Here is a 27,114-nt window from a genome sequence, read left to right on the forward strand (position 1 = left end):
TCCTTGTGCTGCAGGTACTCCAGAAGGCTCCCAGGACCCTTCTCACTGAGGAAGGAACATCATGTGTTGTTGTTATTTAAGGCAATTGAAGTTTGCAAACCTTAGACTAGGACATGGATCTCAAATTAGGCTGAAGTGAATAACACATTTCCATATGGTTACAGCCTGCAAGGTTGTGTTCAGTGCCCAGGCATACTTCTGAGATTTTGTTTCCAAGTGTAAAAGAGACATGTTATGACTTTCCTGCCTTTTCTTGGGGGGGAAAAAAATCTAATTAAAAACCCCAATAAAATGGTTGCAGGATTTGAAAAAGAGATGTCTAAATTAATACAGGCTTGTACTGAAAAGAAAGAAAATTGCTTCTCTCAGGTGTCCTCAGAAGCTGTGAATTGCACAGACCCCTCTTTACCTCACTCCCTGTTCAGTAACAGACTGTAGCAGAATACCAAAACATTTAAAAATGCTACAAGATACTTAATTAGCATACTTCTGTAATCACAAACTTAAATGCACTACTTTGGCTGTTTTTTACATAACAGGTTTGCTTTCGTAGATAATAACCTTTCAATAATTCAGGCAGCATCTGTGCAGGAATGCATAATTGGACTGTAGATAATAGGAATCTAAAATTGAGTCTGGTTTTTGTAAATTATTTTTCTCTTCAGACATTTAACAGTAGCTCACCACAGTACATGAAGTTTAAGAAAATACATTCCTGCCTTGAGAATAAAAATAATGCATCTGTTTGATTTTTTGGGTTTGGTTTGGTTTTTTAATTATGTCATTTTAAAGAAAAAATTCTGCTGCAGTCAGATGAAATTACACTGATTTTGATGGTCTTAGGGAGTGATAAGCCTTGAATGTTTGTTTAAAGAATAATTTTTCCTTAATTATTCAAAAAGACAATAGAAATGCAAATATATTTCAAGTTTGCCTGATGTAGTTGGGAGAGAATGAGAAGCAATACTATTTTTGTTAATAGTAGCAGGATTAGTAAATTAGGCTTTTAAGAAAATTACATGGGCATTTTTTATTAATTCATAGCATTTCATGTGCTATACCCTTAATGTTTTCAAAAAACATTTTTAGAAAGCAGTGGCATGCTGTGATCATAGATGAAACAAATTTAACTTTGGAAAAAATGTTTATTGGCATGCATCTACATTTATACCTATGGCATATGACTAATAATGTATTATTCACAAGCAGACTTCTGATAAATGCTGTGCTCACACAGCAAAATAAACAAAAACAGAATTACTAGGGAAAATAAGTTTAAAAATGGAACTGAAATATTTCAGAAAATGCTTCATCTTTCTACATGAAGCTTTGCAGTATTCTGAAGGATGTCATAACATTGGCTTGGCTTGTAAACTTCAATGTCAGAAGGACACTGGGACACTTGTTGTCATTAATTTGTCTATATAATTAAATATATTGTGTAATAACCACACAGTTTTCTCCCAGCCTGGGATGACTGAGGTGTCTGGAAAGCACTGAAGTGAGTGAAAGCTGGTGTTGCACCACATGACTTGGAGCAAGAAAGGGAGCAGGAAAATAAAGTTTCCCTTTTCAATGGGGAGATCCTGTTGGGTTGGCCATGCTGCTTGCACCATCAGTTTGACTGAAATTTTGGGATGATTATCTAGGAGTGCAATTTTATTTTTCATCTAAACTCGTGTTCTAGTAAATCTTCCAAAAGTTCTTACCTTTGACAAAAACAGATTCATGCATTAGTTTATGGTAGAGAACCAGACCTTGGAATTAATGTCAGGGATTCTGAGTTTTTTATTATTCTGTTCATTGTTATTACAAAATAATACTTATAGCAACAACAGAAAACACAATATATATTTCTTAATTTGCATCCTGGAAAATAATGCTCACTACTTCAGTAATCACTGATGGAGGGACTCAAAAATCTTCCTAATGAAAGTCTGCACTGTGAGGATAAGCAATTCAAAAGTCTACTTACACATATCTTTGTGTTCGTGTATTTACAGGTGACCCAGCTGGATCCAAATAAATCATTACTGGAGGTAAAACTGTATCCTCAAGAAACCCTTTTCCTAGAGGCAAAAGAATAGATCAAACAAGATTGTAGGACTAATCATCCTTTGATAAGCCAGAGGCACAGCATCGAGAGGAAGACTTCTCTGAGCACCACCTTGTACTGACACCCAGCTCAATTCCATGTCATAAGTTTGCCTCTTGCAAGAATCCTGAAAAATTGAAAAAAACAAACATAGCTACTTAAAGTTTCACATATGAGTATATGTTTCCAACCTCATTAAAATGAGCAGAGCATAAAGTTCTGCTACGAACACTGAACATTATGATTCTGTTGCTCACTTATCATCCAGCTTTTGTTATAATTAATGCACTGTTAAAATTGTTAAGTAGAGTGATTGTTAAGTAGAATTTTTACTCCTCAAATGCCCCTTTTTCACCAAGAAATCTTGGACATTTCTGCCTGTACTTTTGACACTAGAATGCTGTATATTTGATATCTCACTGAGCCAGTGCTCTCATATATATGCATTTTATTTCTGTGTTTGAATTTCTACTTTGTCAACTAATTTAAAAAGGCAGAAAAAAATTAATGGGACATTCTCAGCCATGGAAATTTAACAGTATTATAGTAGAAAGCATATAATTTTTGTTAGTACTTTCTGACTTCTTTGATAAGATGTAAGGTTTTGTTTGGAGAATATAGTTTGACATATATGCGAGATATTTATTTACTGGTTCTGCTTTGGGTCTCAGTTCCAATTCAGTTTAGGAAGTATTTTCCATTACGTTGCAGTGTGAAACTGCTTATTGCATGATGTGAATATTTAAATAACATTAGACATGGCCAGTACCAGAGACCTGGTATCTTGCCAACACTTCAGGAATCAGCTGATATTGAATATCAGCTGTTAAAAACCTTTCAAATACCAGATACAAAAGTTCTTTATTTGTCCTTGTGAAAGAAAGGGCAGTTCCCATTTTAGCAGTTTTTCTTCATTCTGGCACTTGCTTGTCTCCTATTACTCTGCTGGTTTAAAGCACCTTGTTTGGTTCATCAAACAATGGGTATTTTGAGGGGTGGTGTAATAAGAAATCTGCCTTATTGTTGCACACTTTGGACATTTTAACAATACATTCTTGATCCCATCTCAAATTAAAGAAACCGTAGTTCTCTTGTCTGAAATGTATGCACCAGCTACCTGCTACCTGACGTGGAAAAATCTGGTACTTTAAATTTCTCAACCATAGAGTGAACGTACTGAGGCTAAGACCATAATGTGCAGTTGATGCCAAACCTGCGTCAAAACTGGTTTGTTTGGGGTTTTTTCTTTTATTTTCTTTCTTCTTTATTTTTTTTTTGCCCTTCTTTTCCCCTTCCCTTTTTTTCTTTTTTTGTTTTTGTTTTTGTTTTATCTCTGGGCTTGCAGGATAGTGCACAACAGCACTACAGGATTGTCATCTGCTAAACTAATTTTTTTTTTTTTCATTTAAAGAAGCCTGGCACATTATTTTCCATCTATGTTTATACGTAATTCATAGTGTTTATTGTAGCTGAATGAGTTCTGATTTGAAAATTTTATACTAAGCTAAAACCAGTTGCACACATCTTTTAGTCTTTCTTTTTTCCTTTGGAAGAATGGTGATATAAAATTAAACGTATGCCTATTATTAAGATGTTAGTGATGCTGATATATTGTTACCTTTACCAAAAAATGAGAATTTCTGAGTGGGCAAAGCCTTATTCTACCTTTTATAATTCTGTAATTAGTGAGTGCTACACCAGACACTTTTAGAAGTAAAGTACCTATGACAAAAAAAAAAGAAAAAAAAAGATTTAGAAGTGTAAGCAAATCCTAATAATTTGCAGTTCACAAATAAAAGAATTCCTAGCCAACAGAGTGATAAATGTGTAATGGAAAGCTGAATGCAGACGCTTCATTCTGAACTTTGGTTTTCTTACAAAAAAAAAAAAAATCCACTGCGTTTATTAAATAAGAAATTAACATGGGTTGCAAATTGGGGTGATGCTGTTTCTACAAACAATCACAGTAAAACATGCAGCAGGATTTTAAATTATGCATATCTTTTTTTTTTTTCTTCCTTCTAAGCTGGCTGTTGAGGAAAGGAGTTGCTGAAATAGTGCTACACAAAGCAAAGCGACCTTTCAGCTAACTTGTTTATATTAATCTGTTCTGTTTAACTTCTGTTTGATCCCATCAGGCTGTTTTCTCTCACTCAACTTGATTTCTGTATTTTGACTATATATTCTTTACTTTGATACTAGTTTTATAAAGTTATTAAATGTGGCTTGAATATTTGTTGAACTTGTTGAAGTCAGTGCTCCCAAGGTTGTTTGGCCTTTTTTTTTTCCCTAAACTCTATTATTTTTTCCCCTCATTTTGTTTATATTGCAAAATACACTGTCATTATCAAAATGTTCTAGTGATAATTAACTGGAAGTGTTCAAAGTGGTGGCATTGCTGCCCTCTGATATAAAGTTTCTGAGATCAGTATACAGGGATCATTCTGCCACGACATAAACAAGTGTATCGCTCTTTAAATAAAACATTAATGATTTTGGTCCTTAAATACTTTGGGCCTGATTTCAAGAAGCAACCATGTCGAGTCACCTTTCTGAATCACACCATCAACATAAACAAATCCCTGTGTAGAAATATTAATATTCTATGCCATCATTTTCTGCTCTCCTGGTATTCACTTCACACGCTCTGCTGGGATGGATAATCCTCCAGCCATCCGAATTTTGTAATTCAGTGTTACCTTAGAACTGTAACACCATTGCTACAGAGCACATCCCTGCTTCTGCCTTTTTATCTTCAGGTTCTTCACATTAATGGATTTACCATTAAGGTGATTAATGCATTAGTTTTGAGTCTTAAGGAATTACTGTTGCTGAAAGGAATCCCGTGTGATGCGTCAGCTTCGGCACTCGTGGGGTGAAGGTGGGGCACGCTCTGGCTCTGGGAGAAACTTTCTGCCTGTTGACTGTGGTGTTTGAAATCAGTATTAGAGACCATGCAGAACACGAGTGTTTGCTCTCTGCTCTTTGCACACAGTGGGAGCACTGAGGATGTTTCTAATGGAGCTGCGTTGGGGGGTTTGTCTATTCTTTTTAATGTAGCAGAAGAGGACTTTGGCTTTCATAAACTGTACCTACTGGGTGACATTAGAAACTTAAAATAAATTTTCAATTGCAGCAATATTTTTACTAAACAGTTATATGATTTCACTCTTCCATATGTGGGGAAAAATCAAATCACAATATCCCAAAGTCACAGAACTAAAGTGCTTCATTATCCTGGCCCCTTGTCCAGGCTCCCTAAACAATGCATGAGAAGATTTCAGTGCCTTAAAACAGCTTCCACAGCAAGCACAAAACACGTGTAAGAGTCACTACCAGGCAGAAGCAGAACCTGCTTGGAGAAGTCAGTCAGAAGTGCTAAAGATGGAGATGTCTTGTGTGTGCCTTTCCCCCTGGGGCAAAGGCTTCCCCCTCTGCTGCCCTGCTCCTGAGTGTCCTGAGCACTCAGGCCAGGCACCAAGGGGAGCACCAAGATTCCACCACCATTTGATGAATCAGAGGATACATTTTTATTTGGAAACAGTGATGGTGGCCTCCTCCAGAGGAGGCGTAACTCACCCTTTGGTTTTTCCAGTATTGTGAGGGCCTGAGGAAAAACAAGTCCCTGTGCTGGACATTCCCTGATCTGCTTCAACACCACCATAGCACAGCTACTTTTAATGTGTGTGCTGCCCACTAGCAAAGCTGTTTGACTGCCAAAATACAGAATTCCTTTAAGAGGGAGGGTGCAAATCAGTCTTTGGGCTGGCAGCTGGGTGTTTGCCTGGGGTGAGCCAATCCAGCCCTTGACAGTGGATGTTCATTGCAGCCATTGGTCTTTTTAAACAAAAGAGCTGAGAGTGGAAACTGGATATTCATTCTGCACCTGAGTTTAGTTTTACTATTCTGTTTGTATAAAAGAGAAGGCAAGCACAGTAGCCTTAATTATATTTTTTCTGGATGCATCATGAAAGAAAGTAGAAATCACTGTACACAGCATGAGACACTGTTCTCTACGTGAAACTATTTCCCCCACAGATGACAAAGGTGGAGGAATATCAAATTTAGCACTAAACGTGTCAGGATCCAGGCAGTTTTATGCTCAATTTAGTCTGATATGGATGTATACTTCTGCCAGCAGAGCCATCTCTGTCCCCACCTTGCACTGGAACCGGGCAAACTAATTAAAAAGTGACCATTTTTTTTCCTGGAGCAGTTTTGAGGCTGTTGCAGCTCACTGATAGGAGTCAGTGAAGATGAGAGGAAGAGGAAGGCCAGGCTGCTCCCTCTGACAGCACTGCTGATTTATGTGGGATGAAATCGATCAGGCTCCTTGAAATATTTTTTTTTAATATCTTATTTTTTAAATATTTTATTACCTTTGCATTTTACATACTTTTTTTTGTTGTTGTTTTTTCACCTAGCAAATTAAATGCCATAAAGGTTTCGCTGTCAGAAATTTCCTTAAATCTTGTCAAAGTCACCAGCCCAGAATTCAGGAAGTAATAAGGCAGATTAAAGATCCCTTGAGTGTGTGCAGTGAAGGCAAGGCTCCGTCCAGATCCAGCTCTTGGGAGTCACTCCAGACCCAAGCACCCTGAAAGTTTCAAAGGGTTTTAATGTTTCTTTGGATAACAGAGAATCCACTCCTTAGCCAGGGCTTTCCTCTGTGGATTCTTTTATGTGTAATAAAGACCGAAGTCACACTGCAGCCTTAATATAATTCAATTAAAATGTCACTCAACTGCTGGTTATAGAAGAGAGCTTCATTAGTTCTGTGATTACAAAGCTACTGGTTAACAGGATGGTTATTTTGTACTTAGTACCACTGAGTTTCCTTTACTATTTTCCCAGCTCCATGTTGTGACAGTGTTCCACAGGATTCCACAGTTCACCACTGTTCCCTTTCGATCCACTCAACTTGAATGGATTTGTGTTATTTATTAATATCAGCAGCTCAGCTCTGATCCCTTTCTCCAGGTAGTTGTGTCTGAGTACCTTCAATAACACAGGTTCCCACACAGATTCTTGGGGACATGGCTGGAACCCTCTCACTGTGAAAATTGTTTTCTGCTTCCAACTATCAATCTCAGATAATGTTACTTTTTTTTTTTTTTTTTTTTTTTTTTTTTTTTTTTTTTTTTTTTTTTTTTTCTGGAGAAAATATGTTTCCACTGTAGTAAACACAACTACAAATTACTAGCTTAGTTTTTTTCTGGTTTTAATAAAAGGGGTCTTTTGCACCATAAAAATATATTAGTCCAATTATCTTCTGGCAGATTTCCTCTTTCTAATATTTTTAATAATCCTTTGTATCTTTGGTAGTTGTTCCTTGCAGTCTGTCAGTTGCTGAATTCAGGATTTGTGTCTTCTGAAAGTTAAATTTCCATGGATTTTCTGGTTTTCTTTTCTAGTTTCCTACTTCGAGTCTGTCTTCCAATTACATCCTTTAATGTGCTGGTTCACACAGCCCAACTATTACTTGTAGGCACTCTGTAGTCTTTTTAAGTCAGATACATGTGTACTCTGAGGATCTAAGGTAGCGTCTTCAAAAAGTTTTGGTTACAATCTTAGTCTTTTACCTGTGACTTTAATTTTGCTTTGTTATCTTCGTTTTTATGCAGCTTTCTTCTAAAAGGGTAGTCCTACTTGGGTGATTTAAAAAAAATTTATAATTTTGTAAAGTAGTGAATATGTTTTCGTTCACCTAAAAATGTAGTTTCTATCATTTTATTTGCCTCTATGCTTTATTTAATCTACTGTCACAAGTCTCCATTAGCATGAGTTACTATCACTCATAAGTATTTTATGCCTTGTAATTACAGCATCCCAGTCATGATCTTGCCTTTTCTGAATTTCCAGGTAGACCTCACTTGTGGTCATTTGAAAACCCCCATTCTGTTACAGCCATTTTAGGAGCTTAAAAATTACTCTGATGTGTATTTAGGAATATTTTTCATTTTGCCTAGGCCTATTTGCCTGTTTATGTGTCCTGATTAATTAAGGCTGATTGCATAAGGGAAAGCATTTCCTAACTGTGGTGAGAGTGGAGAAGGAATTTTTTTTAATGACAACTATAAACTCGCTGATGCAGAAGAACAAAACAATTTATAATTTTGTGGATGTAGTAAAGAAAAAAAAAAAAAAGGGGAGAGGTATTTTTTAGAACAGAAGTATAATGTGCGATTTACAGAGAGCACTCCGTTGCTGAAAATATTTCAAGGTTTAGGCGAAGGCGAGTCAGACATCGTGTGGCTGATGCTGTATCGTCCAACGTGGGGAAACCAAACCAAATAAACCATAAACGGGTCTCCTTTCCTTCCCTCCCCTTCCCTCCGCACCCCAGCCCGCTCTGCCCACACCTCCACCAAAAATTAGTTTAAAAATATTTTAAAAAACAATTAAAGCGAAATGAAAAGAGGGGAGAAGCCTCGGTGCCGCGCCTTTCCCCGGCGCTGGGCGAGGGGCGCGCAAGGAAAACAAATTGGCAATTCCCGGGGAAAAAAATTACCCAAAACAACAACCCACGAGCAAAGAGCCAACCGAGCAAACAAACGGAGCCACACGCCGGTCCCGCGGGGCCGGTGCCACCGGCCGGGGCTGGGCGGTGCCGTGGGGGATGCGGGTGCTCCATCAATAACTCTGTGTTTGTGTAAGAGCCCCGTAAATACCGCGGGAGAGCCGGAAAAAGAATACAAGAATACAAGAATCCAAGAATCGCGTTTTGCCCCAAGCGCGCGTGGGCTGTGATGACGCTGTTGGAGCGGCCCTCCCGCCCCTCCGCAGAGCCCTCGGTGTGTCCCTGAAGCGGCGATGGGATTGTGTTTATCTATCGCCTCCCGTCAGCATCGCTCCGCTCCTGGAGCGATAAACACCGAAACGGGGGGAATCCTCTGGCAAATCCGACCGGCGCTGTCATGAGCGTGAATCAAAATAAAAGGATTAATCTTCCGCTTTGGGCTAAGGGAACGATTTAGGCTCCAAAAGGGGGAAGCGGTGGCTGTGCGGGGCCGGGCCGGGCAGATGCGGGCCCGCACCTCGGCCTGGGGCATTTCCCCAGCAGGCAGCGGGGAGAGAGAGCTCCGGCCTTTTTAATTACACTCCTTTCCCTTTGCTCCCTTCATTTTTTTCTGCACCCTTTGCAGCGAGACACACTTGGAATTAGAGTGGTTGTGACATTTTGGTGGCAGCTTATTGTGCGGAACACTTAAAGTTTAAAAAACAAGCCCCATAGAAGTTGAGGGGCTTAAAGCAGCCCCCTTTGTGGGGCAAGACATAGAGTTTTGATTCTGGACAATGGTGTTTCTCAAATTTCTTCCAAAAACCTGCACCCCATCTGTGATCTCAATGAAATCGCTTTTCTCTCTCCCTTCAATTCATTTGGCAAAGGCGAAGCAGATGCATGGGACGGGGTCTGAATTTTAATTATTAGGTTTTACCTGAAACAAAACAGCAAATCCTTTTTACCATGTGTTTGAAGTTAGGGGACGGGTAGGGGGAATATAAAATATAATTAAAAAGCTCTCGGATCGTTAGGGAGGCTGACAAGAGCCTTTTTAATGAACCTCTCGGAGCGCCCTACGGTAAATTAGCCGAGCGGGGCTTTCCCCAGTCACTCCGCCCCCGCGGTACCTGCGCGCTCCGGGCGCTGCCGGAGGGATGCGACACACGCGGGTCCCCGCGGAGCCTCCGCGGCCGCGGAACCTGCGCGGGGATGGGGCACCGCCCGTGCCCGGCCGCTCCATGGAGCCGCTGCCGGGACACCCCCCCCGCCCTCCCTCCCCTGCCCGCGCATTAACTCAGAGCGCGTTTAACCATCAATAAGGTGCGAGGGGAAAATTGTCTGTCACTTTAATCCGTGCCCGAGGGGCTGGGAAATAGAAAGGGAGAGGGAGAAGGAGGGAGGGAAGGAGAGAAAAAGCAAAGGTCTTAAAGAGCCCCAAATCCACAGGCGAGCGGTGGGAATGCGGCTCCCTGGCCGGTCCTCGGTGGGCAGCGAGCCCCGGGCGGGCAGCGCTGGGTCCGCGGGCTGAGCCCGGCTGGTGTAGGAGAGGACCCAGCGCAGAGCGCGGCCGGGGGCGGAGAGGGGCACTGGGGACACTGGGGACACTGGGGACACTGGCGCACCCCGGCGAGAACGGGAAACTCCTGCCCGCGCCCTCCTCCGCTGTGGATTCGCTGGCGTGTGGAAAAAGGGGAGAGAAGAGCTGGGGCCGGCACAGGCAACCGCACAGCCCCTCCCTGTCCCCGCACAGCCCCGCACAGTCCCCGCACAGCCCCTGTCCCCGCACAGCCCCTGCTGTCCCCGCACAGCCCCTGTCCCCGCACAGCCCCTGCTGTCCCCGCACAGCCCCTGTCCCCGCACAGCCCCTGCTGTCCCCGCACAGCCCTGTCCCCGCACAGCCCCGCACAGCCCCTGTCCCCGCACAGCCCCTGCTGTCCCCGCACAGCCCTGTCCCCGCACAGCCCCTGCTGTCCCCGCACAGCCCTGTCCCCGCACAGCCCCTGTCGTCCCCGCACAGCCCCTGCTGTCCCCGCACAGTCCCTGTCCCCGCCGAGCGCTGTCCCCTCCCGGCACGCGTGGCTTTCCCCCTCCGCAGGCAGAGGCTGCTCCCCTGCCCGCCCCGCTAAAGCGATTAAGATTTCCTTCCTCTCACTTGGGAAGCCCCAGCCCGAGGCTCAGCCAAACCCGGGGGACATCGGCCAGCGCCGAAGGCTCTGGGGACGGACCACGGATTTTAGATTTTTAGCTCCAGCACACGGGGAACAGGGGGGCGATGGATGGATGGATTTTTTGCGTGCGAGAGCTTTTTTCCCTCCTTCTTGTGTGTCGGTGTGCGTGTGTGTGGATGGGCGCAAGCTCCCAGAGAAAAGAAATTTTAGAGTAACAACTAAAGGCTTTCTTGTGCAGTTATTTTAAGGGCTTTGTTCAGTGCCTGAAGGGGGATGCGCCCATTTGTTCGGGACGGGATTCATCACATGCCCCTTTCATGCGAACCAGAGGTTAACAACCTAATGAGCACTTGGTGAAGAGATGAAGCGTGTAAAGAGCCCGATTTTCCCAAATCCCGGCTCTGCTGTCTCGGGGATGTGCTACTCTAACCTCTGGCGGGCTAATAGTCTCCGCACTTGCAGCGGGGAGGCCCCGGGCAGCCCCGGCTCCATCCAGCAGCAGCAGCAGCAGCGGAGGCGGCTCGGTTGTGATGCCCCACCAGGGAACCGGGGGGGGCCCAGCCCCACCGCTACATATGTTGGGTCAAGTCTCCCCATTGTGAGCGTGTAAAAAGGTGTAAAAACTCAATCATCTGTAGCTTTTTTTTTTTTTTTTTTTTTTTTTTTTTTTTTTTTTTTTTTTTTTAAGGCAGGGCTTACCCTGGATTTTGTTGCATAATGGATTGTTAAAAAAGTAGAGGGTTGAATTAAAACTGTTCCCTAGTCACTTTTAATTAGACCACTCTATTTAATTAGCAAAGTTGAAACATGCAATTAAAATTAGCTCAGTTTAGCACGTATTAAAGGAAATGGGGGGACGCGGCTCCGGCTCGTATTAAAGCGACTCGGAGGAGAAATGGCGGAGGGAGAAGTCTGAGAGTGAAGGAGATGACTCTGCGGAGGAAATTCAGCCATCCCTCTGTCAGAGGGCCCGCCGTGCCCCTCCAGCACATCCCACTGTCCCCCAGTGACCGTCGGTGCCGCTGGAGGGTGCAAAGCCCTCGCAGGGCCGTGTCTGTGTCACATCTTTGGGATTTGCTGTCCCCAAAATCCGGGATTGGGCACCCGGCGGGTCCCCGGGGGCTCAGGCAGCCCCAGCCCCGGGGTGGGATCCCCCCGTGCCGAGAGGAGCCCCGAATTTCCCTTATTTTCTTCCACAAATCTTTCTCCCTTGTCGTTTTTTTCCTCCCCCACTGGGAGCCGGGAAATCGAGTTAATAATGTTTCAAATGCTTGAGAAGTCCGGGCTAACGGGAATTCCGTCTCCCTTCCCTCGCTCCAGGCTGCCTGGACTAGGAGGAATGTGCCTTTTTCTTGAAAGGGGGGTAGTGGTGGTGGTAATTTTCATTCTTGTAATATTGGTTTGGGGATAATTACTTTTAATGTCAAAAAGATTTAGTTTAATATCATCTCTATTAGGCGGCTGGGCGGATAATTAAAAGTGAAGATGATAGCAGCAGGGAAACAGATGGCATTTGCTTACTTTGATTCAGTAGGTAAATAATGAAAAAGTCAATGGCAAACCCCCTAGAACAATTGAAACCTTAAAGAGCACTAACATTAGCAGGTACTTACAAACTGTCTTTCCGCTAAGAACGAGATGAAAATACACTAATCAAGAACTATATTTCTCTGGGATGTTTCCTGCGGGCGTGCGTGTCCCTTCCCCCGCACGGCAGCCAATAGCCGGCCGCTTTTTAATTAAGATTTTACCGCTGCAATTGGGGGAACCGCTGCTGCAGCCCTGTCAAACCCGGCCACCGGAGCAGGGAATCCTTCAGGTGAATTCAAGGGGTGCGAGGAGAGAAACAAACACCGGAGAAAATCTGGGCGAGTTCAGGATAAATGTATTAAACGCCTGTGGTGTTTTAGCGAGCTGACCCAGCCCTGAGCGCTGTTTCTGGACGCTGCCAGAGCCAAACGCGCAGCGGGAAAACTGAGCAGTGACCGGGCACCGCGTAAAGAAACGCGGCGTCCTGCTCAGCCCTGGAACCGAGTAGTGTCAGAATAGTCTGGAGGGCTCCTTTAGCCCCGGTGGGGCCCCGGGGAAGGGAAGGGAAGGGAAGGGAAGGGAAGGGAAGGGAAGGGAAGGGAAGGGAAGGGAAGGGAAGGGAAGGGAAGGGAAGGGAAGGGAAGGGAAGGGAAGGGAAGGGAAGGGAAGGGAAGGGAAGGGAAGGGAAGGGAAGGGAAGGGAAGGGAAGGGAAGGGAAGGGAAGGGAAGGGAAGGGAAGGGAAGGGAAGGGAAGGACCTGCCCCGCTCCCTGGAGCCGCCCCAGACCCCCGGAGCCAGCCCGGGCAGAGCCTGCGGGGAGGAAAAAAGAGGAGCCGGGTCCAAACCTGAGCTCCCCTCGCGTTTTGACGCCGGGAGTTGCTCCCAGAGCCAAGCTGGGGGCGAGACCAATCTCGGGGGCTTTAAAGTCGCATTTCAGCGGGTTTGGAGAAATGAATTTCTCTTTCCGTGTCCCGCCCGGGCAGCGGCTGCTCTGTGCGTGCCTAAAACAAACATCCCTCCCCCAGAAAGACACGGGAGCAGGGGATGTACAAGAAGATTTTATTGTGCCTCGTCAAACAGAAATGAATTGCAGTAGGAGAGAAGGGAGGAAAAAGGGAGGGGTGGGGATGGGGGGGAGAGCAGCATCCACCTCCCCGCAGGCTCCGGTTCATACTCACACACAGGGCTGGGCAGGCCGGGCCAGAGCTCAGAGAGCCCACGGCGGGTCCTGGCCGCCTCTCTCTGCTCCAGGCCAGCTCACAGCCCGGGCTGCTTGCTTTGAATAAATCTGTGCGCGCTGTCTGGGTTCACAGTGGAAGTTTTCCGTGAAAAATACAGAGAGGGGAGAAATTATTATTGTTAAAAATATCAAACCGGTGAGAGGTGAGATCCCGGGCTCTCCTTTTCTAAACGTGTCTCGCAGGAGAAGAGCAGCACAGCAATAGTTTGGTCCCGGCTGGAAGCGGCTCCTCCAGCCACTTCTCTCCTGGAAAGTGGAAAAGCAGAGTCTCTCCCTGAACCCGGAGCAGGTGCCGAGTCAAAGAGGCCTCGCTCGGCTCCGGGTCGGGAGCGACACTCGCGGCGCTTCCCGGGAGCGGCGGCTTCTCGTCCCGCCCCATCTCCTCCATCCCCGTCCCCTCCATCCCCATCTCCTCCATCCCCGTCCCCTCCATCCCCGTCCCCTCCAGCCCCGTCCCCTCCAGCCCCGTCCCCTCCCGTCCCCTGCCGGGGCTGTCCTGGGGGCGGCCGGACGGGAGCGGGACGGGGAAACCGCCAAGAGCCCCTGGAATTGGGGGAGATTTGAACAAATGTCCTCAGAACTTGGTGAATCCCGGAGATGCGTTACATATCCTCGCAATTTTAAGTTTTTATTTAATGAACCCCTACTGTGACGATGTCGGGTTGATACGAACATTTAAAAGCAGCACATGGGGAAGTGTTTTGGACGAGGGGGTGTCCTCTGCTGGCTTTGGACGGACAGACACTGGGGTTTCGGTGCCCAGCTCTGGGACACTGCAGCCCAGCTCTGTCTATCGCAGTGAGCGGGGCCGTGCTGCGGGAGCCCACGGGAACAGCCTTGGGATAGAGGGATAGGGATGCTGCACGTTGTGTGCTCCAACTTCAACACCGCCCTTTGCAATGGCACCGAAAGCCTGGGGCTCCCAACAGAAACCGCCGCCTTTCACTGCCTCATTATTGACACACTCTTGGGTGGTTTTTTTTTTTTTTTTTTTTTTTTTTTTTTTTTTTTTTTTTTTTTTGTTTTTTTTTTTTTTTTTTTTTTGTTTAGTTAGTTTGGTTTGTTTTTCCCCATGGTTATTTCCAAAATAGATAGTTTTAAACCGCCCAAAACCGGAAAGGATAACCCAGCCCTTTAAGTGAAGTCAGAGCTGAACGACAAGAGAATTGGGGAAATCAGCGTAACCCGTCCTGGGTGTTGTTGGTTGAGGGATGCCTCGGGGGGAGAAAGGGAAGGTATTTGTAGAAAAAAACCCCCCATCGCAACCCCAAACAAAACTGCCAGGAAAAAGGGAGATAATTTTCTCCATGTTAAACCAACATAAAGCAACACTTTAAACGTTTCTTATTAGGTCTGATCGAGTTCTACGAATTCCCAATTAAATCAGATGGTTAGAGCAAGACTCCCCGGAGAATAAAATTAGTGGTTGTGAATAAAATTAAATCGGATATTTTGACTTGGCTGCTGTATTAAATAAAGGTGTTATAACACCTAAATCACGAGGAGCGGGGCGGCAGCTGCACCCGCAGAAAATCGGGTGGGAAAGGGCTCGTTTCGTAACAAAAACAGAAACAAAACCAAAAACAAAACAAAACAAAACAAAACAAAACAAAAAAAAAAAAAAAAAAAGGAGGAAGATGGATGTAAGTGTAATAAAAATATTGAAAATCAGAGGTCTCTACAATTGCGCTTTTCGCAACCACGGGAGGAGGGTGACAAGGGGAAGAGTTACCGCAGCATCAGCGGGGCGGGGGAAGCGGCGGCAGGGCCGGGGCTCTTCCAGCAGAGCCGGGGCTTTTCCCCCTTTCCCCCATCCCGGCCCGGAGCCGCACCGCGCCCGGGACACCCGGGAGGGCACCGGGAACAGGTGGAGATGCTGCAGCGGCGGGACGAGGCCCCCACGATCGGTTCCCGTTACGGGCAAGGACTTACGGACTCGTGAAATAAAAAACTTTAGGAAGTGGCGAGGAGGATGGAGATCCCTCGTGGGAAGGAGAGGGAAGAGCCCCGGGGAGAGGAGACGGGGTCATTTCCCACCGAAGCGCTGCCTCCTCCCGCTGCCAGCCAAGGTGACGTCAAACTCGGTGGCTGATGCTAAAACAAAAGCTCCGGGGTTAATAAACAGTTACCAGCCCGGCAGCCTCCTCCTCCTCCCCAAAAATCAGCCCCTCGGGTTTATTGTCCCCGTGGGGAAGGCGCCTGTTGAACACGGAGTCACACAAACAGCTGGCGGGAGGGGGAAAGAGCGAACTTTACTTTCTGGGGAGAGAAGGGTGGGCCGGGCACCCCCAGGATAAAACGCAGCGAAAGGATGGAAAATCATACTCACCTCGGGCTTCTCCTGCTGTGGCAGCACTTAGACATTCACCTGTGGTGTGGAGAGAGGGAGAGAAGGGGGAGAGAGAAGGGAGAGAGAAAGAGAAGAGGGAAAGAGGGAAAGAGGGAAGGAGGGAAGGAGGGAAAAAGGGAAGGAAGAAAGGAAGGAAGGAAGGAAGGAAGGAAGGAAGGAAGGAAGGAAGGAAGGAAGGAAGGAAGGAAGGAAGGAAGGAAGGAAGGAAGGAAGGAAGGAAGGAATCGTTACGTACAATCATAAAACAAAATCTCCAAGGGGAGGGGAGAGATCAGAAATTGAATTGTCACCTTCCACAGCATATTCCCCCCTCCCCTTTTGACAAGTAACACCCAGAAAAAAAAAAAAAAATCAAACGGTCGGCAAGTACCGTTTCCAACGAATTAAAAAAAAAAAAAAAAAAAAAAAAAAAAAGGACAAGAGAGCCCAACTCCCAGGTGGCGGGGCAGGCAGCGGGCAGTGTTGCTCTCGGGCACACCCACGCCCACGCCACTGTCCCCGTCCCCGCGGTGCCCCCGGTCGCTCCCATCCCATCCCATCCCATCCCATCCCATCCCATCCCATCCCATCCCATCCCATCCCATCCCATCCCATCCCATCCCATCCCATCCCGGGCGCGGCGCTGGCGCTCGTGCGGCCGCGGCGGAGCGCGGGGCGGCCAATCAGCGCGGCGCCCGCGGGCCCTGGCCAATGGCAGGCGCCACATTGTTGTCCAATGTTGCCTAATGGCAACGCGGGCCGCAACAATAGCGCGAGTGGCGGCGCGGCGGGGCGGGCAGCGCTCTGCTCCACTCTGCTCTGCTCCGCTCTGCTCCGCTCTGCATCTCCGCTCCGCCACGGCCCCGCGGGGCTCCTGCCCGGCCCTGCCCTGCCCTGCCCGGCCCCGACCGCCCGGCTGCGAATTTTGAAAATTTTAATTTTTTTTTTTTTTTTTTTTTTTGCTATTCTCTGTTGGATTTTAGCCTCTGCTGCTCGTGGTGAGGGGATCCTGTCGTGAAGGTGCCGGATTGCTCTTTGAAGGGACGCTGCTAGTCTGTGGCCGCAGTTTTCTAAGGGGGACGGGGGAGCGGAGTTTAGGGAGCGGCTCGGGTTGTGCCGGGGCGCTCTGGGGGAGCGGCGGCCCCGCCGGCGCGGACGGGAGAGCCCGGCTTTGAGCCTGGCGCGATGGACTTGGTGCTGCCCCGCCAGACGCGCACGGAGAGCGAGGAAGCGAGAGCGATCTAAGTTTTCTTGGATTTTCTTGCGTTAGCTCGGCTTTCCGGGCGCGGAGGGGAGGAGGGCGCGGCAGGGCCCCCGACGGGCCCCTCCTCACTTGGACCCCGCTCCGGAGCCGTGTGCCGGTGCGAGGGGACGGGGGCGCGGAGCGAGGCGAGCGGGGTTTGCATGCCCGCCCCGGGGGCTGCCCTGCGCGCCCCCCGCCCGTGATTGCGCTTGAAGGCGCCGGGAGCCTCTCCTTGCCCGGGGCTCCCCCGCCCCGCGCCGCTTTGGGGGAGGCCGGGGAGGGGGGGCCGCTCTCTCGGGGCGGGCTGGCCGGGATGGAGCTGCGCTCGGAGCTGCCCAGCGTGCCCGCCGCGCCCCCCCCGGTGCCCCCCAGCTCGGTGGCGGCGGCGGCGGCGGCGGCGGCGGCCACTCTGCCCGTGAGCGTGGCCGGGAGTTTGCTGCGGGCGCCGCCGCTGCTGCTGCGGGCGGCCGAGAAGTACCCGCGGACCCCCAAGTGCGCCCGGTGCCGCAACCACGGCGTGGTGTCGGCGCTGAAGGGCCACAAGCGGTACTGCCGCTGGAAGGACTGCATGTGCGCCAAGTGCACCCTGATCGCCGAGCGCCAGCGCGTCATGGCCGCTCAGGTGGCGCTGCGCCGGCAGCAGGCGCAGGAGGAGAACGAGGCCCGGGAGCTGCAGCTGCTCTACGGCACGGCCGAGGGGCTGGCGCTGGCGGCCGCCAACGGCATCATCCCGCCCCGGCCCGCCTACGAGGTGTTCGGCTCCGTCTGCGCCGGCGGAGGGGGCGGCGAGGGAGGCGCCGGAGCCTCAGGTAAGGCCGCGCTGCGAGCCCGCGGGGATGGGGGAAAGGGCGCGGAGAGGCGGCGGGGGATGCGCGGGGCGCGGAGCTGCGGGCGGGTGGCCCCGCCACGGCCGGGGCGCTCCGCAGTGACGGTCTCTCTTCCTTCTGCCCCCTCCCCGCCCCGCAGAGTCCAAGATGCAGAAGTTCGAGCTGTTTCCCAAGACGCTGCTGCCCGGCCGCGCCGTCACCCCGCAGCAGGCGGGCGGAAAGCCGCTCTCCCCCGACGGCGAGTCCGTGCCCGGCACCTCCTCCCCAGACGCTCGCCACGGCTCGGGCTCGGAGAACGGGGACGGCGAGTCCTTCCTGAGCTCTCCCGTCTCCAAGGGCCCGAAGGAGGGGGAGGAGAGCCCGGGCTCCATCAGCCCGCTGGGCTCGGACTCGGGCTCGGAGGCGGACAAGGACGAGCAGGACCCGTCGCCGTCGGGCGGCGGCCGCCAGCGGACTCCCATCGACATCCTGACGCGCGTCTTCCCGGCGCACAAGCGCAGCGTGCTGGAGCTGGTGCTGCAGGGCTGCGGCGGGGACGTGGTACAGGCCATCGAGCAGATCCTCAACAACCGCGGCCCGGAGAAGGGCCCCGAGGAGGGCTGGGCCCGGGACGGCGCCTTGCAGGGCCTGCCGCCCACCCCCGCCGCCGCCGCCGCCGCCCATCACCGGCCCCTGATCGCGGGCGCCATGGCCCCGGCCATCGGCACGCTGGGCAGCCGCTCCGCCTTCTCCCCGCTGCAGCCCAACGCCACGCACTTCGGGGCCGAGGCCGGCGCCTACCCCCTGGGCACACACCTGGGACTGAACCCCCTGCGCCTCGCCTACTCCGCGCACAGCCGGGGACTGGCCTTCATGACCCCCTACTCCACGGCCGGGCTGATGCCCACGCTGGGGTTCCGGCCGCCCGTGGACTACGCCTTCAGCGACCTGATGCGGGAGCGCTCGGCCGTGCACAAGGAGCAGGTGTACTCCGGAGGGCTCTACGGGCCCATGGTCAACAACACCCCCGAGAAGCAATAGCGGCTCCCCAAAGCTGGTCTGTGTAGAGGTAGCTAGGTAGGCACGGGTGGATGGGCGCGGGGGGATTCCTCTCTGCCCCCCACAGACGGTGGGTTTGGGTGCAGAGCCCGGCGTGGACAGGCTGTAGGTGTGTTAAGGTGATACAGGTGCACTTTTCATTGTCCAGACATGAGTCACTCTTTGTTGCTTATGGCCATAGGCATGGATATATCCTCAGTGCGTGGTGGGGTGTGCACACTCACACTCACACACACACACACTCACACACACTCACACACACACACAATGCTCTTTCCCCACACACATACATATATATATATATGTATACTAGCAAGTGTATAATGTTATAAAATGGAAAATTCTAAGTTATTAATGTAACTCGTAGGTGAACTTGATATTAACGTTAAGCTAAAGGTTAGGCAGCGCATTGTAATACTTACCAGGCATATAGATGAAACATTGTCAAATTGAAAACCTTTTCCTTCCCTCCCCCCCTGCCCCCAGAAACGTTATGGTCTGTATATAACATTTGGAAAGTAGATATATTTGTAATTGTCCGTAGGACCCCGGCGCCAATGGTGTATGATGGTTTAATAAGCCTCCTTCATTTGTGATCTGCAAGAAAATTGCTTTCTTGTTCCGATGTAGCAAACTTCTTGCTGTTTCTAACAGGTAATTCTGTGTTTCCATTTCATAGAAATAAATGTTATTTTCTATTAAAAAAAAAAGAAGAAAAAGTCGGTCTTATGAATGGCAAGTGGTATTTTATGAGATGATGGAAGTGTGTTTTGGGAAATTCGTTTGACAGGTACAGTCAATATTTAAAGGAGTTTATGCAAATGGTACAAACATGTTTACTACATTTTTATCATGGTCAAGCTAGATATTCTTCAGATAAATTTATAAATAAAAATGAAGCGTACAAGCCAGAGCAAATTCCTTATCAACTGGAATTGTCAAATACGTTTATTTCTGATTCTGGTCTTTTTCTTATTTATTGCTTGTGGGAAAAAAAAAAAAAAAAACCCAAACAAAACCAAACCAACAAACCTACAGAGGTATAAATTTAAGCAGAATTTCTCCCTTCGGTATCTAGTTTTTTTGTCATATTTAGGAAGTTTGGCATTGTCCCAAAGCAAAGCCTGGTTAAAACAAATCCCACCCTGCGAGCCGTGGGTCGTGTAGCAGCAGAAAGGTTTTACCCCTCGTATCTGAAATTTGATTGTGCCTTTCAGTTGCTTTTGTGTCAAAATAAGCAAAGGGATCTAAATAATGAGTTTTTTTTAGAATGTAAAGATGTGTTTGAGGCAGCGGTGGATGAGTTAAGATCAGTGCAGGGAAGGTTTCTCTGTTTTTGGAACTTTGTGTCCTTCAGCCTCATCTGAGAATAAAGGCTACTCGAGTGGCTTTTTTCTATTTTTATTATTTTTATTTTTTTGGCAACCGTGTCCAAATCTTCTCCGAGATCAAAAAGTGAGCAGGGCTTTCCTGCCTCTATTTATTTCTGCACTGGGACGAGCGGGGAGCCGCGGGCGTGCCCTGAGCATCCCGAGAGGCGATCCCGCCCAGGGCCGGAGCGTGACTTTCTTGCCAGTCCTGGGAGTGTTTGGCCCAGGAAAACTATTACTCACAAAGAACAAGTTCAGTGCATGGTTGAATTAAGACTGTAAAAGCTCCTAAAGTTGGTTGGTATGGAAACCTAATCCCAGCGAAGCGCTCCGTGGCACAGCTGGACTGTTTACTTTCTCACTTCAAATATAACTGTGTAAACATTGGCCGGGAGCTGCCGGGAGCTCCGGCCGACCAGTCCAGCACTGGTGGGGCTGGGAGGACACGAGTCCCGCCAGGCTCTGGGAGGAAACTCCTGGCTAAAATTAAAATTGCATCAAAACGCGATTCTTCCACCCCCAGTGCGATTGATCAACTTGGATACAATTTTAAGATTTTTTAAAAACAGAAACAAAACAACAACAACAAAAAACAAAACCAAAAATAAACAAAAAACCCCAACCCAAAACAAAAACTCAACCAAAAAAAAGTAAGTAAATATTACAGATTACACCTAGGCAAATACTTTTGACCCTGATCCATCCCCGGGAGCAGCCAAATCAATGTCACAAGGAAAACTTTTTAAAGTCTCGTGTTCCAAGAGCGGGTGAAACTTAATATTACTACAATAAAACGGTTTAATAAAGAAGGGCTTTAATAGTGAGCTAATTTGATTGAGTTTCCTAATTCCACTTTAATTGGAAAAGGAGTTGTCTGTTTGGTTATAAAGTGCTAGGGTTATGTTAGACTGGGGGAAAAAAAAAAAGATGGACGTTGAGCATCTGAATAAACTTTTTTTTTTCTATTTTTTCCCCCTTTTTTTGGTTGGCAGCTGACTTTGTGCAGGATGGGTTTCCATATCTGGGATTATGAACGGGCTACAAAGAGCTGCTACTTAAAGAAATCAGGTCGCCACATTTCTCCCATTCTGGCCCTGTTGAGAAGGGCTTAGGGAGCTGTTGATTTAACTCAGCTCCCCTTTTAATTATAAAAGCCATTCTTGTGTAGTTGGGCGAGCAGGACAATTTATCAGAATTGTTGCCGTGTCTTGGAGGTTTGGCTTGAGCTTGGGTTTATACAGCCCACAATGGGGATCACCACGATTAACTTTCATATGGGTAGTTTAGGCACTTGGACTGGGGGGAGTGGGAGGAGGAGGAGGTGGGTGAGAGAATCTGATAAATTGTCGTACTGAAGTAATTCTCGTAGATTAAAAAAAAAAAAAAAAGAAAAAATCCCTTTGGTTTGAAGCAGCCTCGGAGAGGTTCCTACACAGAAACCTCTGGCAGGACATAAAATATTCAGGTCCCTTTTAGAGTAAAATAAAACGCTGTCACTTGAATAAAAAAAATCGGCGGAAGGGAGTATAAATTATTTGTGAGGCAGAGAGGCTGCGGGCGAGCCTCGCAAACTTCCCTGTTAATTAAATCTTAATCCGCGGGTCGCGGGCAGCGGCGGAGCTGCTGAGCACCGAGCGGGCCGCGTTCCGCAGCGATATTAACTGCGCCCGTGTTTGATATGAATCAGCCCTAATCCACGGCATAATAAAGATCAAATTAGACTAACCATTTAGTAGCGAAATGACATTCCTTCACCTAAAATGAACCTCCCCGCGCCCCGCTCGCTGCCAGGCGGCCTCGGCGGCGGGGCCGGGCTGGGGCTGGGGCTGAGCGGGGCCGGGGGGCCTTTTCCAGGCTGGATGGTTTATTTTTGAATCCTCGCTATCCTCCCACGCTTTTCAGAGCAGCCCCTTCCCCACCCGGCTGAAGTCCCAGGGATGGAGGGGTCTCAGAGCGGGGTCGTGCCGCTCCCCCAGCCCGGCCCGGAGTGTCCCCTGGGCGCTGCTGGGGCCGGGGGGACCCCACGGCAGGGGAGGGGTGGTGGTCCTGCTTCCCCGCGGCTCCCAGGGCCGCTCCAGCGGGGACAGCGATGGGATGTTTTACTGGAGACCGAGCGGCGAGTTCCGAGTCCCGCTCTGCCTTTCCCGCCGCCCCGGGACTCGCTTCCCGGGCTGGAAACCGCCCGGAGAGGAGGGACGGGCCGGGATGGGACGGGCCGGGGCGGCCTGTGCCGGGTGCCCCTCACCAGGCGGGGCGGCCTTTGTGAGGGCTCTGAGCAAACACAGCTGCCGCCGGTGGCACCGTGCGAGGGAACGCGGCTTTCCCCAGCCCACCCCTCGGCCCCGCTCCCGGACATCCCTTCTCCGGGCTCTCCTGGGCGGGGGCCGCACCCGGGACCCCAGGGCTCCCTCAGGGCTCCCTCACGGCTCCCTCACGGCTCCCCGGGGACCCCAGGGCTCCCTCAGGGCTCCCCGGGCTCCCTCAGGGCTCCCTCAGGGCTGATCCCCCGGCCGGTGTCAGGCACACGAACTTCCCGCGTCCCCCGGCGAGGGGACACCTCTGCCTCTTCTCCCCCCCGTGTTGTCATAACATCCCCATGGCAACTGCGGCAATTGCTTCTGTGCCAGGACGACAATGGGAAAGTATTTAATATATTTAAATGTGATTAAGCAGGTGGAAGGAACGAGGAGGAGCAGCTCCGCAGGAAGAGCCGGCGGAGGCTCCAGGGAGCCCCGGGGGCTGCGGCTCGGCTGGAAATCAACAGATGGAAGTGAGAGGGACCCGGAGCTACAACAGGAGAGGAACGGAGGGTTTTACCCTTTTCTGCTGCCTTTAACACCAATTCAGGCACGCGAAAATTCATCCCGATCTCCGTCTCTCGGATTTCGGCAGAAATAGTAATACACCGTTGCAAAAGAGTGTTTTCCCTCTGTTACTGCTCCTGTCTAGTTTCCCCTTTATTTTTCCTCTATATTTTTATTAGAGAGAAAACAAAACAAAACAAACAAACAAACAAACAAACAAAAAAGCACCACAATTACGGCTGTTAGCCGTAAATTCGGAAAATAAAAGATATGGAAAAAACCAAAAAAACCACCCCTGAAACTGCACAAAGCTGGTTTATATCCCATCTCCAAAACGAACTTTATAGGGAAAAAAGAACACATGGTAAAAAAAAAAAAAAAAAAAAAAAAAAAAAAAAAAAAAAAAAAAAAAAAAAAAAAAAAATTAATTTAAACATACATTTTAGCCTGAAAATTATTCCTTTTCAGCAAAACTACCCCTCATTTCTATGTGATTAGGGAATCTAATAACCCACGGAAGAGATGCTCCTAACCCAAGGAACCACGGGCACTGCTGGGGCTGCAGATGATTCCAGCGAGAGCTGCCGCTGCCTTTCCCCGGGGAAACCACCTTGGCCTTGAATTCCCCGTTAAATTGTGTTAAATTTTGGATTCGGTGGGAATTACCGAGTGCGGCGGCAGAGGAAAGAGGGCCCGGTGCTGCTGCAGGGGAGGTGCTGTTAATGCCAGGGACCTGCCCTGGGGTAGGGAGAGGTTAAAGGGTGCAGAGACCAGCGGGCTCACCCTGGCTGACAGCGGGGTGAACTGAAATAGCCGGAGAAGGTATTTTGGTAAGAAATTCTGGTGCTGGATAATGCCTAAAGGTAAAAGAGGGGTGGACAGGAGGGCAGGGGTGGATTTCAGAACAGGGTAAGGGGCTGATGGGGTCTTAGGCTCACAAGAGCTGATGGAGAACTGGGATGCAGTATTAAGAGCTGTGGAAATATTTAGGATATCACTAAAACAAGATTTTGGTGTCTGTGTCACAAGAGTAAGATGAAAACCCCTCACTAGCAGTGCATCATCTAATATAATAATATCTATAATATCTATATCTGTGCATTTCCTGAGGGAGCCTTTAAGGCTTGGTTATACTCTGCACAGGCTGGGTAAGGTGGTCCTATATGGTGGGATTTACATTTTCAAGGAAAAGGTGAAAAGCCCCAAATTTCAGATCAGTGTTGTCAGGTGCTGTGCAGAGGTCAGGAGGCTCAATTACACCAACACTCAAACGAAGGCCAAGGCCTGAGCAAGGGGCTGCTGGTGTAGAAAGGTGATGGGTGTTCTTACAGTGACTCACTGATTGTTCATGTGGAAGCAAGTACATCAAGAGAGAGATGAAAATGCTGAAAGCCCAGACTATTACTGATAGCTTTAGCTGCACCTGGCTGTTTGGTAAACATTTCTAACCATAATAAAATCAAATCTGAGGCCTGTTCAATCCAAAAGCTGCCATAAGCACATGTTCCTCCTCACTCCAGGTATGAATTTGGCAGAAGTGGACAAGGGCATGATGAGACACCTGCCTGGGGGATAATTCTGTTTGGAATGCTGTTTTGTGCACTATTGGATTTACCTGCATGTGGGAGCTGAAGTCTTATCTTAGGTTTTATCTTAAATCCTTGCAAACTCCAAACTACAGGGGGAAAAGCATTGCTTCCTGACAGCCCTGTTTTGATGGGCTGGAAGAGCAAAATCTTGTCATATACTGACTGGTTTGTGGATTAATTTTCTCTAAGAGATGTGGGATACAGTCTGGTTTCTGACTTCCCACAGAAGCTCTGTAATGCAGATCTGTGAGGGGTAAGGTGGATCCTTTGGCATGTTCTCAATGTGATTATACTTGCAGCTAGTATGAATTCAGAGAGGTTTGGGGTTTTTTCTGTCATATATTTCCTCCTTTCTTATTTTGGATCTTATTAATGTGCTGTGAAGGTTATAAAAGTTATGCTTAGGTTGTTTCTAAAAAATTAATTTTTCTCCCCTCAATATATGGATAGATAAAAAATGAGTGGGTAAAACCATAGATAAATTTCGGAAAAAGAGATATAGAAATCCCTTGAAGGCAGATTACCCAAAGTCTTACTACCCATCAATAGTTACAGATCTGCTATATATATCCTCAGAAAGTATTTGCCTGTTTAACTGGGAAAATATAATGGATGGGCAGGATCTATGCAATTTTTAGTAGGTTCATGAGAGCAGGGCAAACTCCTGGGGGGAAGAGGGAAATGGAAAAGAAACCAGAAACAGAGAGTGGATCTTTTTGTGTGGTCTGACAGGCAGATGGAAATCATGAATTACAGAGGCTTTTAAAAAGATCTGCTTGGGGTTTATGTTTACAGAGAGATTTCACAAGACTGGCTGGCCTTAAAATGCTGAGGTTGTTGCTAAAATCAGATATTTGGAAGTGAAATGGGGTACTACCCCTGGACCAGAATATAGGAGAGGTTCACAGAAATTCAACAAGACAGGAGCAGGGACAGCAAGGCAGGGCCCCTATAAACCATTCAGCAGGTCCTGGAAGGGGCCTAAAGGTCAGCAGGACCTGGAGTCAGGGGAGGGAGAGGGATGTGACCCCAGGCAGAGACCACAAGCCTCTAACCAGGAGCAGCAGCAGCAGCAGGAGAAGACAGTGAGGACCAGCTGGGATTTGTGCAGGAGGGACTCACTGGTGAAACAGCTTTGCAGGGAACAAAGGTATCAAAACATCCCCTCACTTTCTTGTAAGGGGGATATGGCATATTGATTTCCTCTCATGGCTTGGGGAAGCCCGTGGTTTACCTTGGGTAGAACCTATGGATTTCCTGAGTTTTCTAAATCTCCTGCTTGCAAGGTTAGCCATAGATATTTACAGCTAAATGAATGGGGCAAGTAGTGGAGATTATAACTTGAAGAGCCTTTGCTTTGTAAGGGGAGAGTCAGATATCTTATTCTGGCAGGAGAATCTAATTAAGGGCCTGTTCAATAGGAGTAAATGTCAAATGATCAGGCACACAGGACTAAAATTGCAATGCTCAATCCAGTGTGTGAGAATGTGTGCTACGAGATGCCTGGCTTTTTTTCCTGCTTAGAGGGATGAATCATGTTTGATTTCTCTAATCATTCTTTTTATCCACATTATTGAAGCTTTACTTTGACACAGAGAAAGTAATCTTGATGCAGTGGGGCCAAGAGTAGGAAAATTGCTCCAGTGGATTTGGCAAGGAAAACATGGCTCCAGCCTCTCACAAAAATCTCTACTCTTCTCCATGAAAGCTTCATGTGCACCAGAAGGGATCAAAAAGGTGTTTTCAGGGCCTCTTTTCTACAATATTTATATTATAATATCCTTCCTGTTCAACAGGTGAAAAGGGTATCATAACACTAATTGAATTTCTATCTTCAGATCCATTGGAAAATATCTGGGAACACAAGAATTGGTGGTAGCATAAAACTTGCTGGATTTGAGGGAAAATTAGCCCATCATGTGGTTTGCAAACATAATTTGTTGCCCAAAGTACACCAGATGAAGGAGTTAACCCAACTCTAATTTACTGGGAGTGTAATGGTTTCAAAATTCCCAGGATGTACCTCACACTCACACCAGTGAGGCACTTGGAGAAGCTGGTAAAGGCACTGTCATATGTGTCACCATTACTGAGTTACTTCCTGAGGGTTACATGGAAAGTCCTCTGGATTCTGCTGCCAGGCTGAAATGTTAACTCACCCTGTGCACATTTCACTTTGGCTCCCTGATCTCCCTCCTGGGAGAGGGCTCAGCTAGTTTTCAGTACCTTGGTCACCAAAAGAAGAACTTGTCTTGGCAAGCAAGGACATGTATAGCTTGGGTCTGGAAAGGGCTTCAGACCTGTGTGAGATGAGGATACCAATCTGCTTGGCTGGAAGGTTTGTTTCTGACTAGAACCAGGGCTGGCAAAATGGGG

General features: G+C 48.3%; 2 protein-coding genes across 5 annotated transcripts in view; both read left to right on the forward strand.

Annotated features, from left to right (window-relative positions):
- Positions 1 to 2,727, forward strand: part of FAF1 (Fas associated factor 1) — a 148,461-nt gene extending 145,734 nt beyond the window's left edge. For all 4 annotated transcript variants that reach the window (XM_083867859.1, XM_083867862.1, XM_083867860.1 and 1 more), the window contains exon 19: positions 2,004 to 2,727. In XM_083867859.1, coding sequence (XP_083723985.1) covers positions 2,004 to 2,087 — 84 coding nt within the window. In that variant the 3' untranslated portion in view covers positions 2,088 to 2,727. The remainder of the gene's footprint in view (positions 1 to 2,003) is intronic.
- Positions 2,728 to 17,423: 14,696 nt separating this feature from the next.
- DMRTA2 (DMRT like family A2) lies at positions 17,424 to 18,957 on the forward strand (the record flags this gene model as incomplete). The annotated part of the gene is made up of 2 exons (XM_083868058.1): positions 17,424 to 17,919; positions 18,077 to 18,957. The coding sequence occupies 2 exons, from the start codon at positions 17,424 to 17,426 to the stop codon at positions 18,955 to 18,957; spliced, it is 1,377 nt and encodes a 458-aa protein (XP_083724184.1).
- Between the last annotated feature and the right edge of the window lie 8,157 nt (positions 18,958 to 27,114).

Source organism: Zosterops lateralis, assembly GCF_965231275.1.
Source record: "Zosterops lateralis genome assembly, chromosome: 9".
In the NCBI taxonomy this organism is placed as follows: domain Eukaryota; kingdom Metazoa; phylum Chordata; class Aves; order Passeriformes; family Zosteropidae; genus Zosterops; species Zosterops lateralis.